Source organism: Aquarana catesbeiana, linkage group LG06 (genome assembly GCF_042186555.1).
Source record: "Aquarana catesbeiana isolate 2022-GZ linkage group LG06, ASM4218655v1, whole genome shotgun sequence".
In the NCBI taxonomy this organism is placed as follows: Eukaryota; Metazoa; Chordata; class Amphibia; order Anura; family Ranidae; genus Aquarana; species Aquarana catesbeiana.
The window spans coordinates 354,525,935-354,552,068 of NC_133329.1; the positions used below are offsets into that span (position 1 = coordinate 354,525,935).

Below are 26,134 nucleotides of genomic sequence, written 5' to 3' on the forward strand. Positions count from 1 at the left end.
TATTAATTTATCTAAGTTATGAGAATTACACCTGATTAACAAGGTCCCTCTTTTATAAGTTTGTAATAGCCCTCTATAGTACATAATATAAAATAAATTGTGGTACAAACCGCCTAACAAGCACATTTACCCAAAACCTAAAGTAGAAATTTAGTAGTAGTCTAAACAAAGAGCGGGTACACAGTATGAAGGGAGAGCAGATATTGAACTGGAACTAATGCATGCATTCCTTGTGAGCTTTGAGAATTCATTGTTCCACAGTGCATGAAGCTACAAAGTTTAGTGAGGGCTTGTTTTTTTTTTTTACTGGTTAAGAATATGCAAATATTTTAATGTCCATAGCCTGCCCACAGTTCTACTCAGTAGCACTATACCACTAGTAGAAGTCATGAAAACTCACACAAAAAGATTATGGGTTCAATGATAATGGTATATACTGTATGACAATGATTGATATTGATTATGCAGATTTATGATTTTGTCAAATTCATTAGGGCAAATAAATTAGGCAATCACAGAAAATTAAAATAAAATTACATTTCTACTCAAAGACATCATATTAGTAATGGAAATATAGTATTTAGATAAAGGTTGTAAATGTGCCTCTACAGATTAAAAGGACCCTTTCCCCAGATCATGTATTTTAACAAAAAAAAACCTTTAAGATTATATGTGCATGAGTATTAAATGTATTTTATTCATGGCATTTACTTGTAAATATATCCCCTTGTGTAGCCATCCAAAAGCCCTGAGACTGCTTCTGGGAGCTGCCATCGATGGACATGTTTTTTTTGTGACACACCTTTTAAATCTTCCTGCTTATCTTTCTTTGCAGCCCTTGGCATCTTGTGACTTGACATCTCACAGCCTAAAAGAAGTCAGTGCTGGAAGAATTACCTCTGCCAATAACTAGATTACAGGTCTGAACAAGTAGCGGGTAGCTATAAAATGCTCACCCTGTATTACTCACAGTGGCTGTTACTAAGATCAATGTCTGAATGGTGAAGTATCTCCCTAGTGCAGGGATCCTCAAACTACGGCCCTCTAGCTGTTGCAGAACTACACTTCCCATGTGGCATTGTAAAACTCTGACATTCACAGACATGACTAGGCATGATGGGAATTGAAGTTCCTGAACAACTGGAGGGCCGTAGTTTGAAGACCTCTGCCCTAGTGGGTTGTACTAATTAATTTGCTTGGATGTAGTGATTTTGCATAGGAGCGCTGCCCTTATTTAGTATTTAGGTGTGCATCACTATTAGGGTTTATGCAAACTGGGCTTAAAAAGACACCAGTTCCCTTGGAAGAAAAAAACTCTTGCTTTTTTACAAGTGTTTAGGAGCATTTAGGGTTATTTTCTGGCACAAAACTCCTCTCAAAACTCCTCTCAAAAACACAATCCAGAAGGTTTTTCTTCTGCATCTAAACACTGAGCTTAAAGTATGCCTCTAAACATCCTGAATGCATGGACACATAGGGTTTGATTTACTAAAACTGGAGAGTGCAAAATCTGGTGCAGCTGTGCATGGTAGCCAATCAGCTTCTAAATTTAGCTTCTTCAGCTTTTGTTCCCTGCAAAGTAAAAGCATAATGGGTTAGTATGCATCACATACTAGCCCATTATGTGCCACTTACCTGCAAATGAAGCCCGCGATGTCCCCATTGGTGGCCACGTCCATCTTCGCCCCTCTTCCTTCCGTGAACTCCAGCTCTGCGACTGGTCAGAGTCACGTGACGTCACTCCTGCACACGCGTGCGGGAGCTGACGGTTACAGCACGGGCCCTGTAGAAATGGCACGATCATGCCCTTTCTTCAGTGCGCATGCGCCGATGACATCAGCGCAAGTGTTTATGGTAAATATCTCCTAAACTGTGCAGGTTTAGGAGATATTTCCAGTACCTACAGGTAAGCTTTATTATAGGCTTACCTGTAGGTAAAAGTGGTATGTAAGGGTTTACAACCACTTTAAGGTTTGACAATTAAACCTGGAAGTTAATTGGTTTCTATGCAAAGCTGCACCAGATTTTGCACTCTCCAGTTTTAGTAAATCAACCCTATAGAATAACATTGAGCTGCTTCTACAGGCAAAATGCAAAACTCCTGTAGAAGCAGCATTTTTATAAGCCCATTGTGCATGGACCCTTATGCTTCGTACACACAATGTAAAGTTAAGAAAATTCTCGTATGTCAGAACACAACTTGGGAAGTGTTGGAATGTGTTGTATTGTATTGAATTCTTTTGTTTCTGAGCATGCGTGGTCTTGATCTTCCAATTTTTTTTCGGACGAATACTGTAATGACTAAATGAAAATCGCACTGTTATCGTACAAGAACATTTTTCGTGCTTGTTCCTTCGGATATTGTTGAACTGTCGTGATCGGCTCTTGGAAGTTGTGTACTAATGATCAGATTATCGTACGATCACTCTGAAAGTGAATTTTGTCATCCGATTTTCTGATTGTGTGTACTAGGCATTAGGGGTCGATTTACTAAAACTGAAGAGTGCAAAATCTGGTGCAGCTGTGGATGGCAGCCAATCAGCTTCTAACTTCAGCTTGTTTAATTAAGCCTTGACAAAATAAACCTGGATTGGTTTCTATGCAGAGCTGCACCAGATTTTGCTTTCTCCAGTTTTAGTAAATCAACCCCCATAGCATTTAGTTGCTCTTAGGTGTTAAGCCTAGTACACATTTCTGTCGGCCCATGTGTATGGCAGCCGGTACGAAAGAAGCTAGCTGTTTGGCCGAACAAGCATGCTGGAAAAAAAGCAGCCGACCAGGTCCCTATCAGCGCTCTCCGCCAATGGCGGAGAGCGCTGACCAGAGCGTTCTGGTGGAGGGCCATCCCCCTGTCATAACACAATAGCTCAGTGGGGGAGATCACTGTACTAACGTCGGACCATTAGTACAGCGGCTCCGACTGACCGAGCTGTCAATTTTTTCCTGGGTTGAACGAAAAAAACGAGTGGTGTTTACCAGGCTTTAGAGTTTAAGATTGGAATTTTATTTGCTGTGTATAAATTGGGAGATTGTTTATGGTAAGAGATGGCTGTTCCTAAGAGACACGGTTTATTGTGACACACCTTTTCACATCTTCCAGCATTATCTTCCTTTGCAGCCCTTGGCATTTGGTGACTTGACATCTCACAACCTAAAGGAAGTTGTTCCTGGAATTATTTCCCCTGTCATACACTGTATCACAAGTAGCTGGTAGCAATAAAATGCAAACCCTGTATTACTGACAATGGCTGCTACTAAGATCGATGTCTAAATGATGAAGTATATCCACTCATGGCCACCAGTTCAATATGTATTTTCAGTACTGGCCAGAGGAGCAGTTGCCCCTCTGCCCTCCTTACCAGGCCTCCCCTGTATAAGGTAAAATTGAATACTAGTACTATTTACTCAATAGTTAAACAGTTAAACATGGGACATGTTTCATAGGCTGGTTATACTGTAGGCTGGTGACTTAAGAAGGACGTGGACCAGAAGCAACACATAAGTTGGAACAATGGGAATTAATTTTTATTTTAAACATGGTACCATGACAGAAAAATATGTACATGGCACATGATACAGCAAAAGCAAGCATCAAAATCGACCCTCCACAGTCTATTTCCCCTACAGATGTGGCCTTTAACTTGTATTTACTTGACACTACACTAAAATTAAGATTATATGTATATAACACATTTTTTTTTCCAATGACTGTGTTGTTTCAAGAAGTACACAGAAAAAAACATTACAAGCAAACATTCATAAATCAAGTAAATAGTTATCGGCCTCAATGTCATACAATAGCTGCCCATTACACTCAAGAGACTCTTTTTCTGCGGTGTACACATTAATCATATACAATGGTATACAATCAATTATGTTAGGGTTGAGGCACATTATTCACTGCAAACCAAAAAAAGCACAAATGTCACAGGAAGTAATCTGAGAAATATGATCACAAATAAAAACAATGTCAACTACATGGTGGGGTTGATTTACTAAAACTGGAGAGTGCAAAATCTGATGCAGCTGTGCATCGTAGCCAATCACATTATCATTTCAGCCTGTTCAAATAAGCTTCGGCAATAAAACCTGAAAGCTCATTGGTTTCTATGCAGAGTTGCACCAGATTTTGCACTCTCCAATTTTAGTAAATCAACACTGGTATTTCTCAAATTTTAGTTGACCTAAAACTACCATAACCTTCTTTAACATATCTTCACATCACCTCTAAAAGCTGTGCCTGGAAAAGGTAAGAAGAGGTCAAAGGACTAGTTGCAAGTATAGTTTGTGGTCTCCCTGTAGCTAATATTTTTTTTATATTACTAATGTACCATGCCTTCTGCTGCACTGTGTATCTGTGTGAAGATGGCCTTGTGAGTAGAAGAGCAGGACTGTGCTTTTTGCTATCATAGCTTGCCCCCTGATGACTAGTGATATGATAACGAATGGTGGGGGTATTAATCAAGAATCAGCAAAAGAGTTAAAGGAAGAACAGTTTTATAGAATGGATGATGTACAAGCATGGAACTCATGGTGCTGCAGGTCCTCAGATACAGATTCCTCTCCACCACAGAAAACAGTGAGCAGCACAGTAGTGACACCACCAAATCTCATTCCAAATCACGTGAAACTAGTAGAAAGAAGTAAAGTGCCTTAGATGATCTCATACTGTACCTCCATAGCTATGAAGTTTAAAAAACAGGAAGCGCATTGCTATTTTTCAGGAGGAATTTATGACAAAAGGTACATTTTTTTAGGGTACTGCTTAGGCAAACATTTCTAGATATTCTCTATAGCTTTAATACTTTCTAAGCTATGTGACATTGTAACTCCCATTTTATGTGATATCCTTTTTCATTCCTTATGGTCTTAGATATTTGATGTAGTTGTTTACGATTTGGAACCTTATGTGCTTGACCTGTACTTTGTTCTTGTGGTGTTCTTTTTTGACTTGTATGCTATGCTGAAGGAAGAAATACAAAATCTATAAATATAAAAAGTTAGAAAATCTTCAATTTTGAGCTGAGGTCAAGTTTTATTCTACTGATCAAACTTATATACATTCATGTACACTATGGAGACAAACAAGGAACAGGATATAATACAATCAATCACAGAGATGGTCATTTTCTTTTTATCTGAAGAAGGCCATGAGCATAGTTCATAGCTACTGAATACGGAAGCACAGCTCCTTTGTGTTTTGTACTCTACCATACTGGAAATAATATACTATTGGAGCGCCCTACAGAAGAAACTTTGGGAGACCAGATGAACAACATAGAGGAAGCCTGCTAAGGCAAAGGAAAAGGTAAGTATTACCGCTTATTCCTCTACCCCTAGACTTATCAAGCATTTAACCTTTGCAGTACAGGGGGCCTAACAGCAAGGGCATTTTATGCAATTCCTGGAGTTCAGCTTTAAGATGATATCCTCATGCCTTCCCCTCTTTCTTATCTTCAAATCACAGCATACAAGCTTAGGATGGTAGACCATCCTTTTGGATGAATAATGATACAGAAGAACCACAATCTAAGTTGAAGAGTCAAGTTAAGAGGAAGCACATTGCTACTCTTAAAGAGATCCCATAGTGTCACTTTAAGTTTAGATCCAGCAATTTCCTGCAAAAGATCAAAGCATATGTTAAACTCTCTGACAGCCCATTTCTCCTTCCTTTCTTCTGTTTCCTTTTCTACCAATACAGCAGGGAAGCTTTGTAAAGCCTCCTTGGCCTTCAATACTTCCAGCAGTTTCTAAAGTCTGTCCTCGCCTACCGAACACTGGTTCCATCCTCTGAACCTTTAGGCCTGTGCTGAGTCCTGCAGTGATGTATAAGGTCAAAGCAAGAATCTGAGTGCAGAGGAAGACCCAGGCATTCAACACTTTCAAAAGCGTTGAATGCCAAAGGGGCCTTACAAGGCTGTAGCACTGGTATAGAGTAGAGGTAATAGAAATGGGTCAGTATACTGTAAGCTGTCTTCTTTTTCTCCTGGCAAATCTGTTACTGGACAGCTCTGTCTGGGATTTTTAATTAGTGAGCCTAAACGTAGCCTCTGTTGTTCTCTCTTTAGATAACCCACAGTCCTCTGGAAACCCTTGTCATGTAATATATGTTTATTTGTAAAACAAAGACTGCATACACAAAAAAAGAAAAAGAAAAAAAGAAAAGAAAAAATCAGTTTAAAAATGTTAACACATAAAACAATGTATATAACACTGCATATCTACTAAAAAATAATAAAACAGCAAAAACGCAGGATCTTATCTTAGAAGAACATCCCACAATAACTACAGCATGTCAGGGGATCAAAACAGAAGCATTACTAATGCATTTCCTATTACATGAAGACAGCGAATATGAATACTTGACCCCAGCAATAGATTCTGAACATGTCCAGTACTAATCAGGAAACGTTATTTTCTGTGTTCTTTCCACTTATAAATTCCGGCTATATTTTTCTCTTTTTAATGAATCATTATCTTTCTTTAGCTTTAGCACATTAGCACTCTGCCCTAAGAGAGAACAGCCCACCGTCTATCATTATAATGATGTGATTTAACATGGTGACCTGCAGATAAGTGCTATGTGCAGCTTCCCTACAGCTAATCTCCTCAGTAGATGTCATCTTAGTCATTTTATTATATGTAATGATCAGCCAGTAGTGGTATTCTACAATATTCTATAATGTATCTTTATTCAACCTTACTAACTATGTAACTATGTATCGATATTTAAAAAATTCAGAAAACATGAAAGTGTTGCATTTTTGGTTTGTGAGTTCACCTTGAGGGGGCAGCCAACCTGCAGAACTGCAGTTGCCACTTTGGCAGTTGTATCTTTCAGCACAGGGAGGTTAGTTTTCAGGATCACGAAGGGCACAGAACTACTAGATATAACCCTCCAAGACAAAATGTAGACACAAAGTATTCCCAAATTTGGGCTCAGTCCTGCACCCATTTTGGGGAAATCTGTGTCTCAATTTCCTACATACAATTTTCCACATATTTAGCTTTAGATTCATAAATTATTTTATGAAACTGACTGCAGAACAGTAATGACTGACATAAAAAGGGTGAACGTCTGGCCTTCTCTCAGATGGATAATTGGCCAATAGAAAGATTATGGATGACATGTGATCATGGGGCCCTGTTGGTCTACCAGTAAACATCTAGAATGTAAAAAAAAAACAACTCTAAATGTTTTGTGAGCAGCAGATATCGAAACAATTATTGTGATAAATGTGCACATAAAGTACATCACTCCTTCAGTGTTCTTAGAGCATTAGTTCATATCCAAATGTGGGGGAGGTGTACCCCCCCGCACAAAATGAGTTCACAGAATTGTTTATCAAATGCCCACTCTCAACTGTCATGTTTTTCAGTCTGCAAAAAAGTCTTCAGTTTATGTCCAGCTTTACTTGCTATATTGGAAAATGAAAAACAAAAACATATCCTTACAATAAACAAGTGATTGGTCTGGTCGATGGTACAACACCCCTAGATTAGGCACCTCATCCCAATGTATAGGAAAAACTAGTGGGGAGTTGGGGGGATTTTTACGGTGCCAGGTACATAAAGACAAAAAGTTTCTTCCATCAATTAAAATAGAAAAACATTTTATTTAATAACATGCTTAGAAGAGATTTAACATATAAAATTACAGATGTTTGGTGGTCATATATTAAATAGAAAAATCAAGGTTGACAGAGGAGACATTGCACATTAGCCCGACAAGTTTCGCTGTTAGCTTCCTCAGGGGATGTGGGGATGTTAGCTTCCTCAGGGGATGTGTAACACATCCACTGAGGAAGCTAACAGCGAAACATGTCGGGCTAATGTGCAACGTCTCCTCTGTCAACCTTGATTTTTCTGTTTAATATATGACCACCAAACATCTGTAATTTTATATGTTTAAATCTCTTCTAAGCATGTTATTAAATAAAATGTTTTTCTATTTTAATTGATGGAAGAAACTTTTTGTCTTTATGTACCTGGCACCGTAAAAATCCCCCCAACTCCCCACTAGTATATCCTTACAATGTTTCCTCTGAGGTCCAGCTACAGAAACATTGTGTGGCACCTTTACTGTGCTGGAGCACCAGAACAGGACAGGACAGGAGAGGTAATTTTTTTTTAGGTTTAGTCTGTGGCATCAGCAGCAGGGGTTTTGTAACAATTGGTAATCCAAGCTTGGATTACCGCATGCTGTGGCTGTATAGCATGGCCAATCTGAGATAGAAAAGTCCTGTAGATGGTGCGGCCCAACCACTGCTTTATTAAACCTGCTCATACTCTACTACCTCCATGTGCAGTACCTCTGTCTCTCACTTTAGGCTTGTCTGAAATTTTAATAAAGGATATTTAATGGCTCCTATGGCAATAAGGTGAATAAGTATTTGGTGTTTTGGTGCACACTACTTTGCTACACAAGTATGTGTATACAATACAAGCATAGGACGTCAACCACAGAGTATTTTAGCGCACTATAGCACAGTATAGTGCCATACAGAACCTAAATCTTCCTACACAAAATGTCAGCTCTCTCTAAACTACACATGCTGAAACATGTCTGTTGGAAAGCCATCCTTTAGATTGTGGGGGGCTGGAACATAACAAAGCCGTATTATTGTTTATTGTAACTTAGGTGGCCACAGCTGAAACGTCAGGCAGTGCATTATAGTTAAAAAAAATTTGGCCTGGTGAATTTTAACAATTACTTGTTGGGACTGCAAATTTTGGACATACTGGATCACATGTCACTGCGAACCCATGGTAGTGGCAAACCCAAACTTCATCCCTAGTAGTGAATTAATTATGGATTTTTAAACCACAGGAACAGGAAGATTGTAGTAAATGTTTGGTGAATGTTAGATTAACTTCTTTATAAATATGTCCCACTGAGTAGTTATTGAGTAGCTATTCTTCTTCCTGGTACTACCACCTTCTACTGCTAAGGTATCTCCATCCACGGGAATCTTCTTATCCAAAGTGCCCAAGCACAGAAAAGTGATGAGAGCACCAAATTCTAGTCAGTTTTATATTATAGTTTCATATACCTAAGCAGAAGGCACAAAGAGATGAACTCTTAAAGGAAATGGAGATTGTGACACATAAGTGTGGGAGGGTCTTTCAAAAAAAAGGCTATAAAAAAACGAGAGGCCACATTACAAAGACTGGAAACAGGTTACCTGTGTGTCTTGTTAGGAATGCTAATGGTGGGCATACAGAGGTAAAAGCGACTTTAAACTATAACTGTACTTTTAGTACAGTAATCCTTAAAATGTAATGTTCCCCTTCCCCAGCAAGTCCCAGCCTTTTCACAGAAACTCTCCCAGGCCAGACCACACATGTGCAGTAAATACCCAACTGATGGCCATATCATATGAATGAAAGGGAAATTTACTGTACATGTAGAATCTGGCTGGGCTTTTGTGTGAAGAAACTGTATGGCACCCAACAGCCCCTTCAGGAGGTGGGGGGAGGCAGGAACCACAATTTAAGGATAGCTATACTAAATATACATTTATGCTGCAAGCCTGGTGTTTTATGAGTAAAGCCAAACATACCACTTTCTTCATACTGCTGGAAACACAGTGGCGTTAATTTAAGAAAGGCAAATAGATTATTCCATTTGCAAGGTTGCACTGTGCAAGGTAATTAGCCCCAGGGCTTAATAAATGTAATGAAACTTTACTTTGCAAAGAATACACAATCACATGCAAGGTTAAAAAAACAAAAAACAACATTTTTGCTTGCCCAATGATGATGGAAGTCAGCAGAGCTTCACCTTATTCCTTCTGGGGGACAATTTCCTTGCAAAATGAACAGTTTATTTGCTTAGTAAATAACTGTACTGTACACAATTACACTTATGATCAGGTTAGGGTGTTTTGAGTTGGGCTGGAAGAAATGGCAAAAAATAGATGCCTTGAATAATTAAAAGTTCACTCTGTACATTGCTAGAAATGTTTAAAAGAAACTGAAATACACAAAGAAAACTCATGAGAGTAATGCAGAAGCCATTGCTGACTCCCTTCTAAAAGTAATAGTTGACTGTCTTTCTCTGGCCTCAATACTTTAAAGGGACCATGTTACAAAAATATTGTTAAGACTACTGTAAAACAAGGCAGTTTTATGAATAATGATTTGCAACAGGTAGCTTTAAGGCCTTCTGCTGTATACTCAACAGTAGAACTTCTGATTTTTTTCAATACAGGTTTCCATTAAAATATGATATTGAGCAGGAATTGGAACCAAATTTAAATATGACTTTTATGCATATTACAGACGTATTATCTACAGGCTAACTATATCTCAAGGATCGTCCACGAATGATCCCACAGGAGTCTGCACAAATCATCCATGGGAGAAACAGAGGTAATTAAATACAATTATGATCATGAATAATTCAAAGCAATAATTTACAAGTGCCATAATTGAAAAGAGTGACATTGACTTTAAAAGCTTTTTTAGCATAGCAGGTATAAACTGTGCAACACTGTGTGGCTTCCATGAGCTACAATATTTCTAGCCATAGATAGGTGAAATATATTGGTTTATTGAAGGAAAACAAAGAACTTACCATTTTTGTCCATGGAATGAGGCTCTGACTGTTTCTTGCCAATATCAGCGAATGAGCGCACAATTGGTATTCGATTACTTAACTTCTTTTGGTTTTGATGATGGTGTTGTTTCAGGAGAGCCTCATGAACTCTATGACGAACATCCTCACTTAGTTGCCCTGAAGCAACTTGTTGATCAAGGATCATATCTAAAGAAAAAAACAAACAAACTGGGTGTAAACAATAAAGATGGATACGTTTTTTTTAAGCTTTTCCCTTTTTTTCTGGGGAGATTTATAATTACTTCCTATTGTTCCTCAGGGGACAGAAAGTGCATAAAATGCCTCCCGATGGGGACAAAGACAGCAAAAAAAGCCTGACAGAGATTTTAAAACAAAACTGTGACTGGACTATGCACATTGAGGTTTTTAAATATTCTGAACAAGCAGCAAAATCGCTTTCAAACAAGCCTCATTAACCTCTGTAGCTATAAGTATTGTGGAGAAATTCATCTTCAAAGCTTAAGATTCTTTTTTTGGGGATACAGCACAAAACACATTAGGTATGTGTATTAGTGTTACAAACATATTTTTGGAGCACTCGGCGCACATGATGGGGGTGTAAACACATAGAAAAAAAGAGTTCTTAAAAAGCTCAGAAAAGTTTGGGATATTGAAAAATGAGAAAATAAAGTCAATCAAATTTAAGTGAATAGTTCGATATGCTTCTCCAGCTAGACCTGTGAGTGGTCTCATGGTAGGGAGTCAGTTTTGGCAGCCAGCTATTAGAGCAGAAAAAGACTCTGTAGAGATAAAAGGAGAATTTGCCACGCCCCCTGCTTGTCACGGATGCCACGGATGATGTACTGACGTGCCTACTCCCCCAGCTGATCCTCTGCAGCCCCGGAGCTTCGGATACCACCGGAGTGGCTGGGACTTGCGACCATCCTCCCCCAGAGGTACGGACGCCAGGGACTAATGTGGATTTGTACTACATGCCTTTTTACCTCTGATACCATGTGAGTTTGTTGCCACATATTAAACCTGATGTTTTAACCCTATGCTACACTCAGATTGGCGCCGCTTCCTTTCTCCTTTTATGTGTAATAGCGTGTATCCCATCATCTGCAGGCAGCTGCTTCTGTTGAAAATCATGCCTGAAGTGTCTACTTCACACCTCCAGATACTTTTCTCATTAGCTGTCTTACAGAGCTGCAAAAGTTAAGAGCAGCAGCTGGTACAGAGAAAAGATGTGCAGCTCACATACCCTCTTCTGTCCTCTCGTAATTCATACTGCTCATATTACTAATCTCCTACTACAAATACATGAGCTTCTTTGAGACAGAATTGCATGCTTTTGTACCCAGAGCTTTAATGGCAGCACCTAAAAAGAAAAAAATTGAAAAACAAGTGTTTACCCACATTTTCAGGTGCTCCAATTTACAAGTCTATGGGGCTTAAAACATGTGATTCTGCTCCTGTACTACAAACTGTGTGTAGAAACGGAAGAAAATGTGCAAAAGAGCCTCTAAATAGCCTGGCTTTGCTCATGCTAAGTGTGAATGGGTGCTTTGTTGGAATCTTTGAGAATCTTTTAGGATGAATTAAAAGTAAAAGAAGCTAGGAAGGTCAGGGGTTCAGGTTTTTATTTTTTTTACTGATCTGAATTTAATGAAGCCCATTGCTTTAAATGGGCCTGTACACACAATACACACAGAAGAGTAAATGTCAGTAAACTAGAACCACATTTAGATCAGCAATAAAACCCCAAAAATCTGGGTTCATGGGTAGTATTTTATGCATGTGCATGTTAGTACGGGTAAACACGTGTAAATTCCATCTCCCTCAATTCTGGGAGCTAGAAAAATCATTCTGCAATTTTTATGCGCATAAACGTATATAGACCATGCTTGCTTAAAGTAGAACTATAGGCAAATCTTTTTTTTTTTTCATTTTGTATAGAGCAAGGGAGGGTTATAACCCCTCTGATTTTTTTTTTGCCATCTGTGTCCCATTGAGATTTCATTTCACTTCCTGTCCCATAGCCAAACAGGAAATGGGGGGAAATCCCTGCAAATTAAGGGAATTCCTTGGGGACCCCCAGGTCACCAGAACTAGTGTCCCCATAGGAAGATTACCCCTCTATTACTTTTTTGGGGACAACCCTAAATGTGGGATTTTCTTTTACTTTCACTTTCAGTGATAATGGTAAACAGGACAAATAGAGAGGATCTCCTTAACGGGGCACAGACAGCAATAAAACCTAACAAGGGTTCTAATTCCTCTGCACTCTATCCAAAACCTGAAAAAAAGTTTTGCCTTTAGTTACACTTTATTGCATAAGTATCATGTGCAAGGACTCGTAGGGCCCCTTTCACACTGCTTAGTTAAAAAGTTTTCTTGATGCGTTTGTGATTTTTGGTGTTTTCTGGTTACCTGATTCCAATCATGCTCCTGCGACTCAAATAGCTCCCTAAAAATGCAACTGCGGTGCGGATGCACTTTTTATGCATCTTCCATTCATTTCAAAGAAGGGGTGCATTTTTGGTGTGTTTTTTTAAACGTGCACCACTAATGTAGCATGCAGGACTTTTCAAAAATGCACCGCAGTGTCTTGGTGTGAAGAGTTCCATAGAAATTAAAGGGATACATATTTCATGCATTGTTGTTCTACTTTTTTTTAACCACTTGACATCCGCACTATAGCCAAAAGATGGCTACAGTGCAGCCCTTAAATACCTCTCGCCGCCCGTGCGCTCCCCGGCTGACAGAGCAGGGTAAATGGCCAATCTCAGCGGGCCCTTTACCACGTGATCAGCTGTCAGCCAATGACAGCTGATCATGGAAGTAAACAGAAGCTGGTTACTAAAAAAAATGACCTGTTTGCTAAATTTTATAATAAAATATGAAAAACTTTTTTGTTTTTTTGTTTTTCAAAATGTTCTATCTTTTTTTTGTTTGTTTAGCAAAAAATAAAAAATGCAATGGCGATTAAATACCACCAAAAGAAAGCTCTATTTTTGTGAACAAATTGATAAAAATTTCATTTGGGTACAATGTTGCATGACAAAGTGTAAGAGCGCTGAAAGCTGGAAATTGGCCTGGTCAGGAAGGGGGTATAAGTGCCCAGTAAGCAAGTGGTTAAACACCAAAAGCTAATCAAATACGGATCAGTATGAAAGGGCCCTAACAGTTTGTAAGGAAAATGTAAATATTTTATTGTCAATGGTCTGAATGCAGACGCATTTTTATCCTTCCTTACATTATCCAAAATGAAAGAAATGTTTTAGCTGGAGTTACACTTTAATGATGTTATGCAGGGGATGAAGAAAATCCACACTAAGAAGGGTTATATGTAAGATCATATCTGTAGCTCAATTTCGGCCATTGTTAAAAGAATAGAAATGAAAGTTGTAAGTTGTGTTTCTTTTACTCAGTTGACCAAGTCATTATATTAATACATTTTTCACTTGGTACATAGCACAGACAATCAACCTCATTTAAAACAGTGCTTCCTGCATTAACTATTATTTTAATCAGTGTTACAGAGATTAAAATCCAGAACCATGTAAAAATAATAAATAAGCAGAAACTGGACACTGATTATATAATGCTCTGTTGTTATACTGCCAAGGTTCATTTAGGAAGCTTGTCAGTTTTCAGTGATTTTATTTAAATTGGCTGGGCCTACTGCGTGTTTCATTCTGCTAATCCCCTTCCAGCAAACTCACTATGTCTCGTTTATTAAAACCTTGAATAATTGTACAATGTCCAAGCCACATTTAAAACCTGATGTGGTTTCACCACATGGCAGAGCAATCTAAATTAACTTTTAATTAATAATACTAGGAGCTATGCAGTGTGCCTTCTGCTAAAAAGTAAGAATGGTTTCAAGAACAACAATTAGATTTTTTCACAAAGGGACTTTTAAAAAAAATATATAAACTGTATGTAGACCTGATGTTCCCTGCAGCAGTTTTGGATGGTGCAGGGAAGGATTAGAACCCTGTCAGTTTTTTTTTTATTTCTCATTCAAGACATGGAGGGTAATCTAGTGTTGGAAACTTTGCCTTTTACAATTCATTGTTTATGTATTTTATATGATATTTATTAAAAAAAAAATACCTTTAACTTCTGTTAGCTGTATCACTGGGGTACTTTAAAAGTCAGCAATACAGGAGATGCGTGGGGGTACCATTAATCCTAATGGCACCCTTGCGCACTGGAAAACGTAGCACAATTCCCCCTGCACTGGGAACTGCACTGCACCTGCGGTTTCCTTGTGGGACGCTTTTTTTTAGAAAAGGTGCAGGGGCCTTTTCCCTGCATTTTCAAGAGGCACAGCAGCCAATTCAAATGAATGGGCTGCCCTGCCTGGGCAAAACGCAGCTCACAGAGCTGCACAACCTAGCCTTATTCCTACATCATTCAAATATGGCCAGCACACCAAAAATGAAACTCTAAATTCAAAAGTCTTATGTAGGTTTCTAACCCTAGGAAAGGAGGCTAGTGTGGCCAATAAAACTCATAAATATGTCCAGTTACTAATTATTTGTTGGAAAGTGAGAGTAATGGTTTCAGCTATTGTTCTGCTATGAGTAGACGCCAAACAGTAATTATTTATGTCCCGCAGAATCAGTACCAATGTGAAAAAAGCCTAAATATGAATAGCTCCCAAATATTTTGTCATAAAGCTAGCACGTTTGGAGCACCTTTATAGCTAGAAATTACAGTAGCAACAAAACATCAGATACTGTTTGAAGGGCTAGAGGTGGCTACAGCACTAAAGTTGTCATCACCACTTTGGATAGTTCTCAAGGTGAGGACCACCACTGGAGTTTGAGACTTTCCTTAAATCAAAGGGAGAAAAGTACATCTTAACACCATGATACCATCCCCAGGCCAATGGAGGTGTGGAAAGGTTTACCCAGACATTTAAAAATAGCCTAAAGACACATCTTCATAAAGGACTTCTCTTCAGCAAAACGGTAACTAGGGTTGTACAAAAACAACAGGTCAGCTCTTCATAGTGCCACTGGGGAATCACCTGCAAAACTGATGATTGCTCATGATCTATGAACCCCACTCACAAGACTGAAGCCACCAAATAAAGTAGAAACGTCAAGACAACTACATTTCTGACCCACATTTCTGACCAGGAAGGCAAAGTTTAACCCCATTCTCTCTAATGCCCTGTACACACGGGCAGACTTTTCGGCAACAAAGGTCCGACAGTCTTTCCGACGGACTTTCGATGGAGTTTTGACGGACTTTCGAACGAACAGACTTGCCTACACACGGTCACACCAAAGTCCGACTTTAATTTTTGGGCATGTCCACCAAATGTGGAACATAGTTCCAATTTCTGAACATCCCCTCCAGCATAAGTTAGAGGCCTCCTTTTGAAATTGATGTAATTTATCTGGAGTTCTGTACCATCGCACCAAACACCTGTAGTTCATTTCTAGCGAACTACAGTCCGGAGAAACAGCATGTGTCAACTTTAATATTTTACCAACATCCACCTTCGTGCCTCTTATTCCCATCTCTTCCTCACATTTTTTAATAAATGGCGTGGGACCCAATATTCTTAATTTATTTAAAGTTTTTTAAATCCTCGAAATCCCTCTCCTACCGTCTGTTGCCAGGCACAGCTGCTCAAATGGGAGCAAGCTATCCACCGATCTGATCGGCTGGGGGAGGGATTCCACGAAGTGTTTCAACTGTGCATACCTCCACCTGTTTATTTCTAAAACATCTTTTTTTATTAATCAGTTCATTATATGTGTATATTTTACCGTTGCGTGTAATATCTTTTAATTGTATATCTTTATTGTTAATCCATCTACCGAAAAACCTCTCTTTTCCCGGTGCAAAATAATAAGTGTCACTTAGTGGTGTCAGAGGGGAATTATACCCCCATTTTTTCTGTTTATGTACCCCATCCCACGTTGCCATAGCTGTCCATGTGATTGGGTGAGTGTGCCCGTCTAAGTCTCTTAGGTGCGCCGGGATCCATATCACTTTCCCAAGATTAACTTTATTGACCATACTTTCCAATTTAACCCACCTTTTTTCTTTATTTTTTTGTACCCATTCAACCACCCGTGCCATAAGAATTGCATTATAATAAGTTTTAATATCCGGAACCCCCAAGCCCCCTTGTGCCTTGTCCCTCATAAGTACCGCCAAACTTAAACGAGACTTTTTATTTTGCCAGATATACCTCCGTAGTAGCGTATTCATTTTTCTAAAATACATATCTGGGATTGCAATTGGGAGCATTTGCAATTTATATAATATTTTAGGGAGGATTACCATTTTAAAGCTGTTCATCCTACTGATCCAAGACCTTTGTCTGGAGGCTATTTTATTTAGATCAGATTTGATATCGTTTAACTGAGGAATAAAATTTTGTTGGAAAATGGTTTCGTGTGAAGGTGTTATTTTAACTCCTAAATACTTTAACTCGGTGTCCCTCCATATAAATGGGAAGTCTTGTTTATAAATTTGTTCCTCCCGTGGACTTTCGATGGAGTTTTTACGGACTTTCGAATGAACGGACTTGCCTACACACGGTCACACCAAAGTCCGACGGATTCGTATGTGATGACGTACGACCGGACTAAAATAAGGAAGTTCATAGCCAGTAGCCAGTTCTGACGTTCTGACGTAAAGATTTGAAACATGTTCCAAATCTAAAGTCCGTCAGATTTTTGACAGAAACAGTCCGCTGAAGGTCCGATGAAGCCCACACACGGTCGGATTGTCCGCCGGATTCAGTCCGTCGGACCAGTCCGGTCGCAAAGTCCACTCTTGTGTACAGGGCATAAGCCTATGAAAATCCACAGCCAATGGGGATCAGAAACCTAAAGGCTGGAGGATGGATCAACTTGGCATGTGAGCAGGTTAGTACCTGTTTGAGATATTTTCGTAGGACAGGACACAACTCCTAACTGGCTTACTTGGTATGAAGTGTCTAGCCCTACCACACAGCCTCAAACATCTGGAAGCCCAGACAAAAACTCCCACTCTCATGAACTGGAGAGTAGAACTTGGTGGGATTCAGAACGAACCAAAACATTTTCTCTAGGCACCCGGCTAATGTTATCAGGTTTTAAAGTGTAACGGAGGAAGGGGAGATGGGGATGTTGTGTATTTGTTGAAGTGATTGTAAACCTATGTTTTTTTTTTTTTTTAAATAACAAACATATCATACTTACCTCCGCTGCAGTTTGTTTTGCTCCGATCATCGCCTTCTGGGGTCCCCTGGCGGCGCTTGCGGCTCCTCCCCGCATCGGAAAACCCCCTAGGAGAAGCGCTTTCCCTGTGGGCTACATTGTGGGAGCACTCCAGCATTTACGTGCATAGACACAGAATGCCGGACTCTGCCCCCGCGCCCCCGGGCCAAGAACCCCGGGCAGAGAGGAAGAGCGGGTCTCCGCCGAGGGAACGAAGGGTTCAGGTGAGTAAAATGGGGGGGCTGGGGGGCCGGTCAGTATCAGAAGTTTTTACACCTTAATGCATAGGATGCATGAGGGTGAAAAAACATGAGAGTTTTCAACCCCTTTAAGTTCTGTGTATTACCATTTTAAGAAAGTGTTATGGTATTTCTGCTGTAAAAGATAGTAGGAGGAGTTGGAGCAGAAAGTTTGTGTAATTAATAAAGATGGCGACCTGTTAATAGTCTGTCTGCACCGCTGAGACACAACACTAGTCTGTGCTAATGTGGGATGCAGACACATTGGCTGTTGTCTTTTGAGGAGCACATAGGATCCCCACTGTGAGGGTATACAGATTAAACATTTGTCCTCGCTTCAAGTTAAAGCAAACACAAGCAACCCATAGATGATATAGATTTTTTCGTTTAACCGTTAGGGTGAACTAAAAAAAAATATGACTTGATTCCTTCATCTACACAATCAAAGTTGATGGGGGATTCTTCCCCGCTGAGCTATTGTATTCTGACAGCAGGGAGACTTACCTGCCATCAGAATACACTAAGCAACATTGCAGGCATTGATTGAGTGGGAAAAATCTAGCAGGGCAGTTGTACAGAAGTGAATCAGTGTATTGACTTCTGTACAACCTCATTACCCTTACATGGATAGCAATTCAGCTGATTCCCACTGCCAGATCCATGTAAGGCTGGCTTTATACTGTGAATGTCCAAATGCTTATGAAAATATGACCCAGGTCTACTACTTCTAATGCCCTGTACACACGACCGATTTTGCCGTCGGAATAAACTCAGAAAGTTTCTCCGACGGAATTCCATTCAAGCGGTCTTGCCTACACGCGGTCAAACCAAAGTCCGACCGTCCAGAATGCAGTGATGTACAGCACTAGAAAAAGGAAGTTCAATAGCCGTAGCCAATAGCTTCCATCTCCTACTTGCTTCAGAGCATGCGTCGTTTTTGGTCCGTCGGAATAGCATACAGATGAGCGGTTTTCCCGATAGTAATTGGTTCCGTCGGAAATATTTAGAACATGTTCCATTTCTAGGTCCGGCAGAATTTTTGAAAAAAAAGTCGATGAGGCATACACACGATCGGAATAGACGATGAAAAGCTTCCGTTTGACTTTTTCTGTCGGACGTTCCGCTCGTGTGTACGCAGCATAAGGGGTCTATTTACAAAACATCCGTTGGACAAATGTCACACACATTCGTGCAGACTGCATGAATTTTGGCAATATTTTTTGTAACAGATTCATTCCTATGATTCTCAACTCCTTTTTTAGTGACCAAATGCAGTCTAGTTTCTGGAAATTGTGCAATGAGAAAATAAACCTGATTCTGGCCACTAGATGGAGCTGATAATCATAAGAATGAATCTATTGATCTGAGCTATAGGAAACTGAATGGGATGGAGGAGACGATTTGTCCCTTTTATTAAGACACTTAATTCATGTTTCTCGCACAAAGCATTTAAAATGCAGTGCTACAAAACAAACAAAAGCAATTTAACATATGAACTGTAAAAAAAATCAAACAGCAAAAAAAATGATGGTGATAAAAGGGATAATAGAAAATAATGAGGGTTAACAAGGGTTAAACGTATATTTATTTTTATTATGTTTACAATTTACACAGAATGCTAATTTATGAATAATGGCTACAACTGTAGCTTTCATTCATAATTTAAGGGAAAAGCAGGACTGAGTTTTCACTCTGACCTTTAAGCACTGCAGATTACACTGGGAGCTCAGCTGTCCCAGGGTAATCAATCAGGTTCTGTTGTTCTGCTGTGAACCCATAGACCCCGATAAGTACATGGACTCATCTTTTTATTGAATTGTGGCAGGCTGAGCTATGTGGTACTCATTATGTAGATGCATGCACATGGTATAGCTTTTTGAGACAGCATCTGGTGTGATTGTGCAAAGAAACTGTGATGGATGCGCTGTTTACCATTGTGCATTATCTCTTGCATACGGATATTGATCCTCATATGGGACACTTGGGTGGTTATCACCTTATAGTGCTAATGAGACCAGTAGAGCAGAGACCAGAGAGTGCCCCTTTCATAAACATAGCTTTGCATATGCCAAAGGGGCTAGAGGTCTCTTTTAGACATCATAAACGGATGAGTTTTTTCCTGCCTTTCACTAGCCAGTTTGTATGAATAGGATACCCATAACAGAATAAAGGAGACTGACATTGCTGGTGTAATGGAAATTTGTAAGTTCTGTATATAATTGTATTGTATTTTGTATGTATTGCACTCTGCCCTCACTGTGCACACGGCACTAATAATGTTTTCAGTAAATGTTTACATTCTTTCGAGTCCTGATTAGAATTAGCCTGCCTATGTAACGCCCCTTGTTACCATAAATGTACAATTGTAATATTAATGTGATACCTACGTAATCATGTGCATAAAAACCTTCAATTGCGTCATAATAAAGCAGAACAGTAATTTGGAAAGATGCTGAGCGTATCTTTTGTGTCTGTTCCCTACTGCAGTAGTTATTATTAATTTGGAACCACTAATCAATATGAGGATAGGGGTTGCCTATCATCAATTTAACCGAGTCAGCATGGCGAGCTTTGCCTTAGGAGGGGATTCCAGGTGACCCTGAGTATCCGAAATGAGGAGCTTGAGACGAGCCAGGAATTTCTGATAATCAGCCGGCTGAGGTAAGCCTTTTGCTTACATTTGAGTTATCAGACTTCCTTGATCGGTAAGGCATTTTCGGGACAAAGGGTACCTATTTTACTCCCCTTAATCGAACTGTATTGATTGGTGGTTATATGTTATGTTGTCCCTGTCTATTGTCCATTGGAGTGTTATAGATAAGAAAGGGAAGAATAGTGCTGTTCACAGGTATATGTAGTACATCTGCTAGATAAAGTAGTTTAGAGGCAAGAGGGTATAGGCACACGTAGAGAAGAGAGAGAAGACTGGCCAGTCATTATGGGCATTGAATTAAGTAAGGGAATGAAGGGTAAGAGACCCTCAAAAATGCCCAGCGCAAGAGGAGGCTATATATGAACCAAAGGTGCGGTTCCGCCTATACCGAGCCCCTACATTAATGGTTAGAGTGGACATGGATCCACAATGGGTAACTGGGTTACCAAGGTCCACAGGGACTAATAATCATGCAGAGTAAACAGCTAGAGAAACAGCTATCTATGTGAGCAGGATGGATCAAGGGTGACATTAGAACTAGACAGAAAGGGACATTTTCATGTTAAGTTGTGGGATGAATTTGGGATCAGGCACTACAACTAGTAAAAGTCAGAAACAGAGAAATGAGAGGTAAAACAGAATACTTTATATGTTGTCAGAAAGGGAAGATGGGATGAGCACTGTGGCTCCCCATCTGATCATAGAATCATAGAAGCTAGATATAAAAGTTATTTAAACAAAATAAGGAAAGCAGAATTTAGGCAGGGAAATATTAAAGAGTTAAAAGAAAGTGAGAGAATGATATGCACATGTTGTGTACAAATGGGAAAAATGTAAGCGATTTTAGAGAGATATTGGTGTGTGTGCGAATGCTGGGACCTTTAGTTCTATTGCTTGTGTGTGTCATGTACGCAGATGTGACCCCCTCCTTTGTGCTCTCATGAAAGAAATGTGGCTGGGATGAGAGGTTAGTGATAAGCTGGAAGGACACCATTGCCAATTTCTGTTTTTTAGACAAAACATTTATAACAAAATGTGCCGGGTTAACGAATCTAATGGTAAACAATGTGATCAAAATTATTTTGAATCTGTTTTTCAAACATGGTAAAATGAAGGTTACATTTAACCGTGTATTACACAAATTGAATATCCTTTGATAGTGGAAACAGTGCATTTAAAAAAGGGAAATTAAGTAAAATTAAGTAATAATGAGTATTAATTTCTAATATGAGTTTAACAATTATATAGATATAATGAAACTGGTTTAGACAACCTTTGGTTGGAAATGAAATCCAGGTTATTGGGGAAATTTGTAAAAATGGGATTAGTTTAGATTAAGATAACAATTTTGTAATTTTACATTTATACAATAAGCCCTTATTGAGAGAAAAAAAGATTAAGATGAGGTTGTTATTTTGAATAAAGCTGCCATAATATTTAACAAAGCCAAGATGGATGGGATACATAAGAAGTTTTTCTACAAAAATGATATTGTAAGGTTTTTGATGAAAACTTGATGTGCGGTCCATGATGTAAGAGTAATAATAAATAAAATTTAAATATAACAGACCCATCACATCAAGTCCACACACCCTGTTAGGATAGATGCCACCTGCAGCCAGTTGTTTTATAGTTTTTGATGCTTTCTGATCCATCATACAGATTGGTCCTTTTGTTTTTATTTATTTTTATTTTTGAAATCCAAAGCAGAATGTGTGGATTGTGAAACGATGTGCCCCTTTTTCTTGTAAGTACAGTGGTATAAGCAGAAGAATAGTTTTGGATTTATGGACATCTCTGCATGACCGCAGGGTATTGTTATCATTTATTATAATATTGCCAGGAAAAAGTTGTCTTTTGAAACATGAAACTGGAGTTCTTACACAAATAGTGTGATAGAAAACAAGACATTGTAATATATTTATGCAAGCTGGACCCAGTAATGAAGGGTTCACCCCGATATATCAGAGCTGCAGCTTTTATGCAAAGGTGCTATTAGACAAAGTTAGATATTGTTTTGGTCAATGGTCCGACATTCTGTGCAGCAAATTTACAGCTAACTAAATGTTTGTCTAATGAAAGGTTTAAAATATGAGTTTGTTTATGTACAAATCTAACAATGAAAAATGCGTACATTTATTCAAAAGAAAGGAAAAGACACATGTGTTAAATTGATGGTGTAGGAATCAGCTGCTGTGAGCCCAGTGCGGGACACACTCCCTGAAGACCCAGATATTTAATTTTTTGTAGATTTGAGTATGCAGTTTATCACCCAGAAGGATACTCTGTATTCAAAGTCATTGGATCCTTTTTGCCCAGCTCAAGAAGCAGAGCTCCATGTTTTAGCAAAGCCTGTGAGCTATAAAAAGAGTGTATATTTATATAGATAGTCGAGATATAGAGTGCGTTTGGTTCCATTTGAAGGGCCAGAAGTTTGTTTTTACTTCGGCAGGTAAACCAATAAAGCATGCCAAGTTAATTTGATCGGCTGTTTTCAGCCTTACAGCTTCTTGCTGAGGTAGCCATATTAACTTTCACACATGGAAGCAGACCAGGCGACTAAGGATGCTGCATTTACAGCCCCGGACACTTGATGGGTCTGTGCAACTCACAGATTCCACCCTAGTTCTGGCCCAGTATAGCTGGGATTAATAATTAAACTTTAAGGACCCCAGAACGAGAAGAACAAGTGGTCCACAGGGGGCAACTTCTTATGAAACAGGACTTTGGAAAAGGTGATCATTTATGTCTGCCAGCCACTCTTTTCCCTCCAGCTTGACACATGGACTGTGTCATCAGTCACAAGCAGTTATGGCTGCCTTAGTAAATAAGCATGGGGTAGAGCCAGGGTTCACCACAGTTGTTTTTATAACATACCACTTCTTGTTTTACCTGTTACCAAAGGTGTTACCAAAAGCTGAACATCCCTTCCAGAGATTACAAAAAAGATATATCCAGATGTCAAAGTTAGGATCTTACAAGTATGCATTTTGTCTGTATGGACATGTTTCTTGGATGTCCAGTGGCAAATGCTACTGCAAAGGCCACAGTAAAAAGTGTTATCAGAAGTAGTTTGTAAGTACAGAGTGCAGAAAGTACAGAGAGTAACAGAGGAAATAATTTTTATAGGAGAGTCCTTACTAGAAGTTTTGAGGTTTTATTTTTACACCCCCTACTGTCTACAATATAGCGGACAAAGTAAAGTAAGATTCTAGAAAACTTTTGCCTGAATGTTTTCTTAAATTTTATCAGGCCTCTAAGGGGGATATTGGACTCTCTCCCTATGGGATTTGGTTTGGGAGTGTGTTACTCTCTTGCTTATATTTTGTCTCAGCAGCTGAAGTCCTCCATTCGGATCTCACGGAGAATGCTGATGATCTTTTAAGGTTTTTTACAAACTCATTTATGTGTTTTCTCCCTAATTCCAGATCCTAAAAGTTTGGAAGGATCTAAAACTAAAGCCAGGTGACTTTTGGATTGTTAAGAGACATTTATATATAAGGAAATGTTTGGAGACTCAATACAGCATCTATTTCATGTACAGTTTTTGCAAAACTTGAAGGAAAAGTCACCTGGATCCACACCAGACACTGCAAAAATGACTAAATTAAAGAAATCTCTGTGTTTGATTTGTTTCCCTCTTGTGATCACAGTCTAGGATACTTTTTGATTCAATTACTTTAATTGTAAGGTATATATATATTTGAAAAATAGTTTAGCCATGTTGAAGTCATATTTGTCTTTTGTATGTCTTCCATTATATGTAGAATTGTCTGTGTTTACATATGCTGATAAGTCAGCATGTCCACAATTCAGCTAGAAGGCCATTCTGGCCACAGGAGTGTACAGCCAGTACTCTAAATATGTCTTATCAATCATTTGTTTTTCACAATGAAAAGTCATTTTGTAATGAAAAAGTTGCTCAGCTATTATTTTCTCCACAATGGAGTTTTTTGCCTCTTTGGCCAGGACTACCTCCACCTAAGCGTGTGGAGGTTCCAGGTTAAAGGTGATAGCAGGTATGGTTAGTGATCAAAATATTGATCAAAAGAGGGGAGACTGTAATGGAAATTTGTAAGTTCTGTATATAATTGTATTGTATTTTGTATGTATTGCACTCTGCCCTCACTGTGCACATGGCACTAATAATGTTTTCAGTAAATGTTTACATTCTTTCGAGTCCTGATTAGAATTAGCCTGCCTATGTAACGCCCCTTGTTACCATAAATGTACAATTGTAATATTAATGTGATACCTACGTAATCATGTGCATAAAAACCTTCAATTGCGTCATAATAAAGCAGAACAGTAATTTGGAAAGATGCTGAGCGTATCTTTTGTGTCTGTTCCCTACTGCAGTAGTTATTATTAATTTGGAACCACTAATCAATATGAGGATAGGGGTTGCCTATCATCAATTTAACCGAGTCACTGGATGTACATACATGTGGGAGTATCCTTTAAGACCACTTTCACACTGAGGCGGTTTTCAGGCGGTTTAGCGCTAGAAAAGTGCCTCCCATTCATTGCAATTGGGTCTTTTTACACTGGGGAGGTGCGCTTGCGGGACGTTGCAAAAAGTCCTGCAAGCAGCATATTTGGGGAAGGTTGGGAGCGCTGTAAATAGCTCTCCTAAAACACTCCTGCCCATTGCAATGAATGGGCAGCGCTTCCAAAGAGCCTGGAAAGCGCTTCAGAATCGCCGCAAAACGGGTCTCAAAACATTGTCACCTGGCCTTCAAAAAACACGTCCCGCTAGTGCCCAAAAAAACGGCGCAAAAGCGCCGCTAATACACTGCTAAAGCACGGCAAAAACAACCGACGCTTTAGAGCTGTTTTAGCAGCGCTCTGGTGTGAAAGGAGTCTAAGTGATGCAATACCGAGAGAGCACACATACAAGGCTGCCATTTAGTCCTTAATTCAGTCTACTGTAACATATCCCAAGCTGGAAGATTGGTTCTTCCAAGAATCAGGACTGAACGGAGAACAGACAATGCAACATAACCTTGAATATACTAGGAGGTCCATTGTGCCCTCATTTGTGGGCCCAAGACTTTAAATATGGATGTTTAGGAAGCAAGATGATATATGCGAAGGGGGGTGTTGGTCTAGTATTTTAATTTGTTCTTGGCCAAGTCGTTTAAACAACGTTTTGAACTTGAGATATACTGTAAGTGTGTTAATAGATTTGTCAGAAGTCTGGTTGGAGGCCAAGGTGCTGAGAGGGCTCCCCTTGCAGCGCAACCTTGAAGGTAGAACAGGGAATGCGGTGCCCAGAGAAGCACAGTTTGCCAGTGGCCATGGCTTGGTGACTTGATCACCGTGAGGCGGCTGGGACAAGCGTTATGCACTTTATGGCAGGCGTGCTTGGAAGGTCCCAGACGTAGCATGTGGCTAGGTAGTCTGGAAGGAGGATCAGAAGCTATGCCAGGGGTCATACACC

At 39.3% G+C, this 26,134-nt stretch overlaps 1 protein-coding gene across 5 annotated transcripts in view; it reads right to left on the reverse strand.

The window, feature by feature from the left end:
• SLC4A10 (solute carrier family 4 member 10) overlaps positions 1-26,134 on the reverse strand; it is a 391,254-nt gene that overhangs the window by 100,511 nt on the left and 264,609 nt on the right. For all 5 annotated transcript variants that reach the window (XM_073634046.1, XM_073634049.1, XM_073634045.1 and 2 more), the window contains exon 6: positions 10,580-10,768. In XM_073634046.1, coding sequence (XP_073490147.1) covers positions 10,580-10,768 — 189 coding nt within the window. The remainder of the gene's footprint in view (positions 1-10,579; positions 10,769-26,134) is intronic.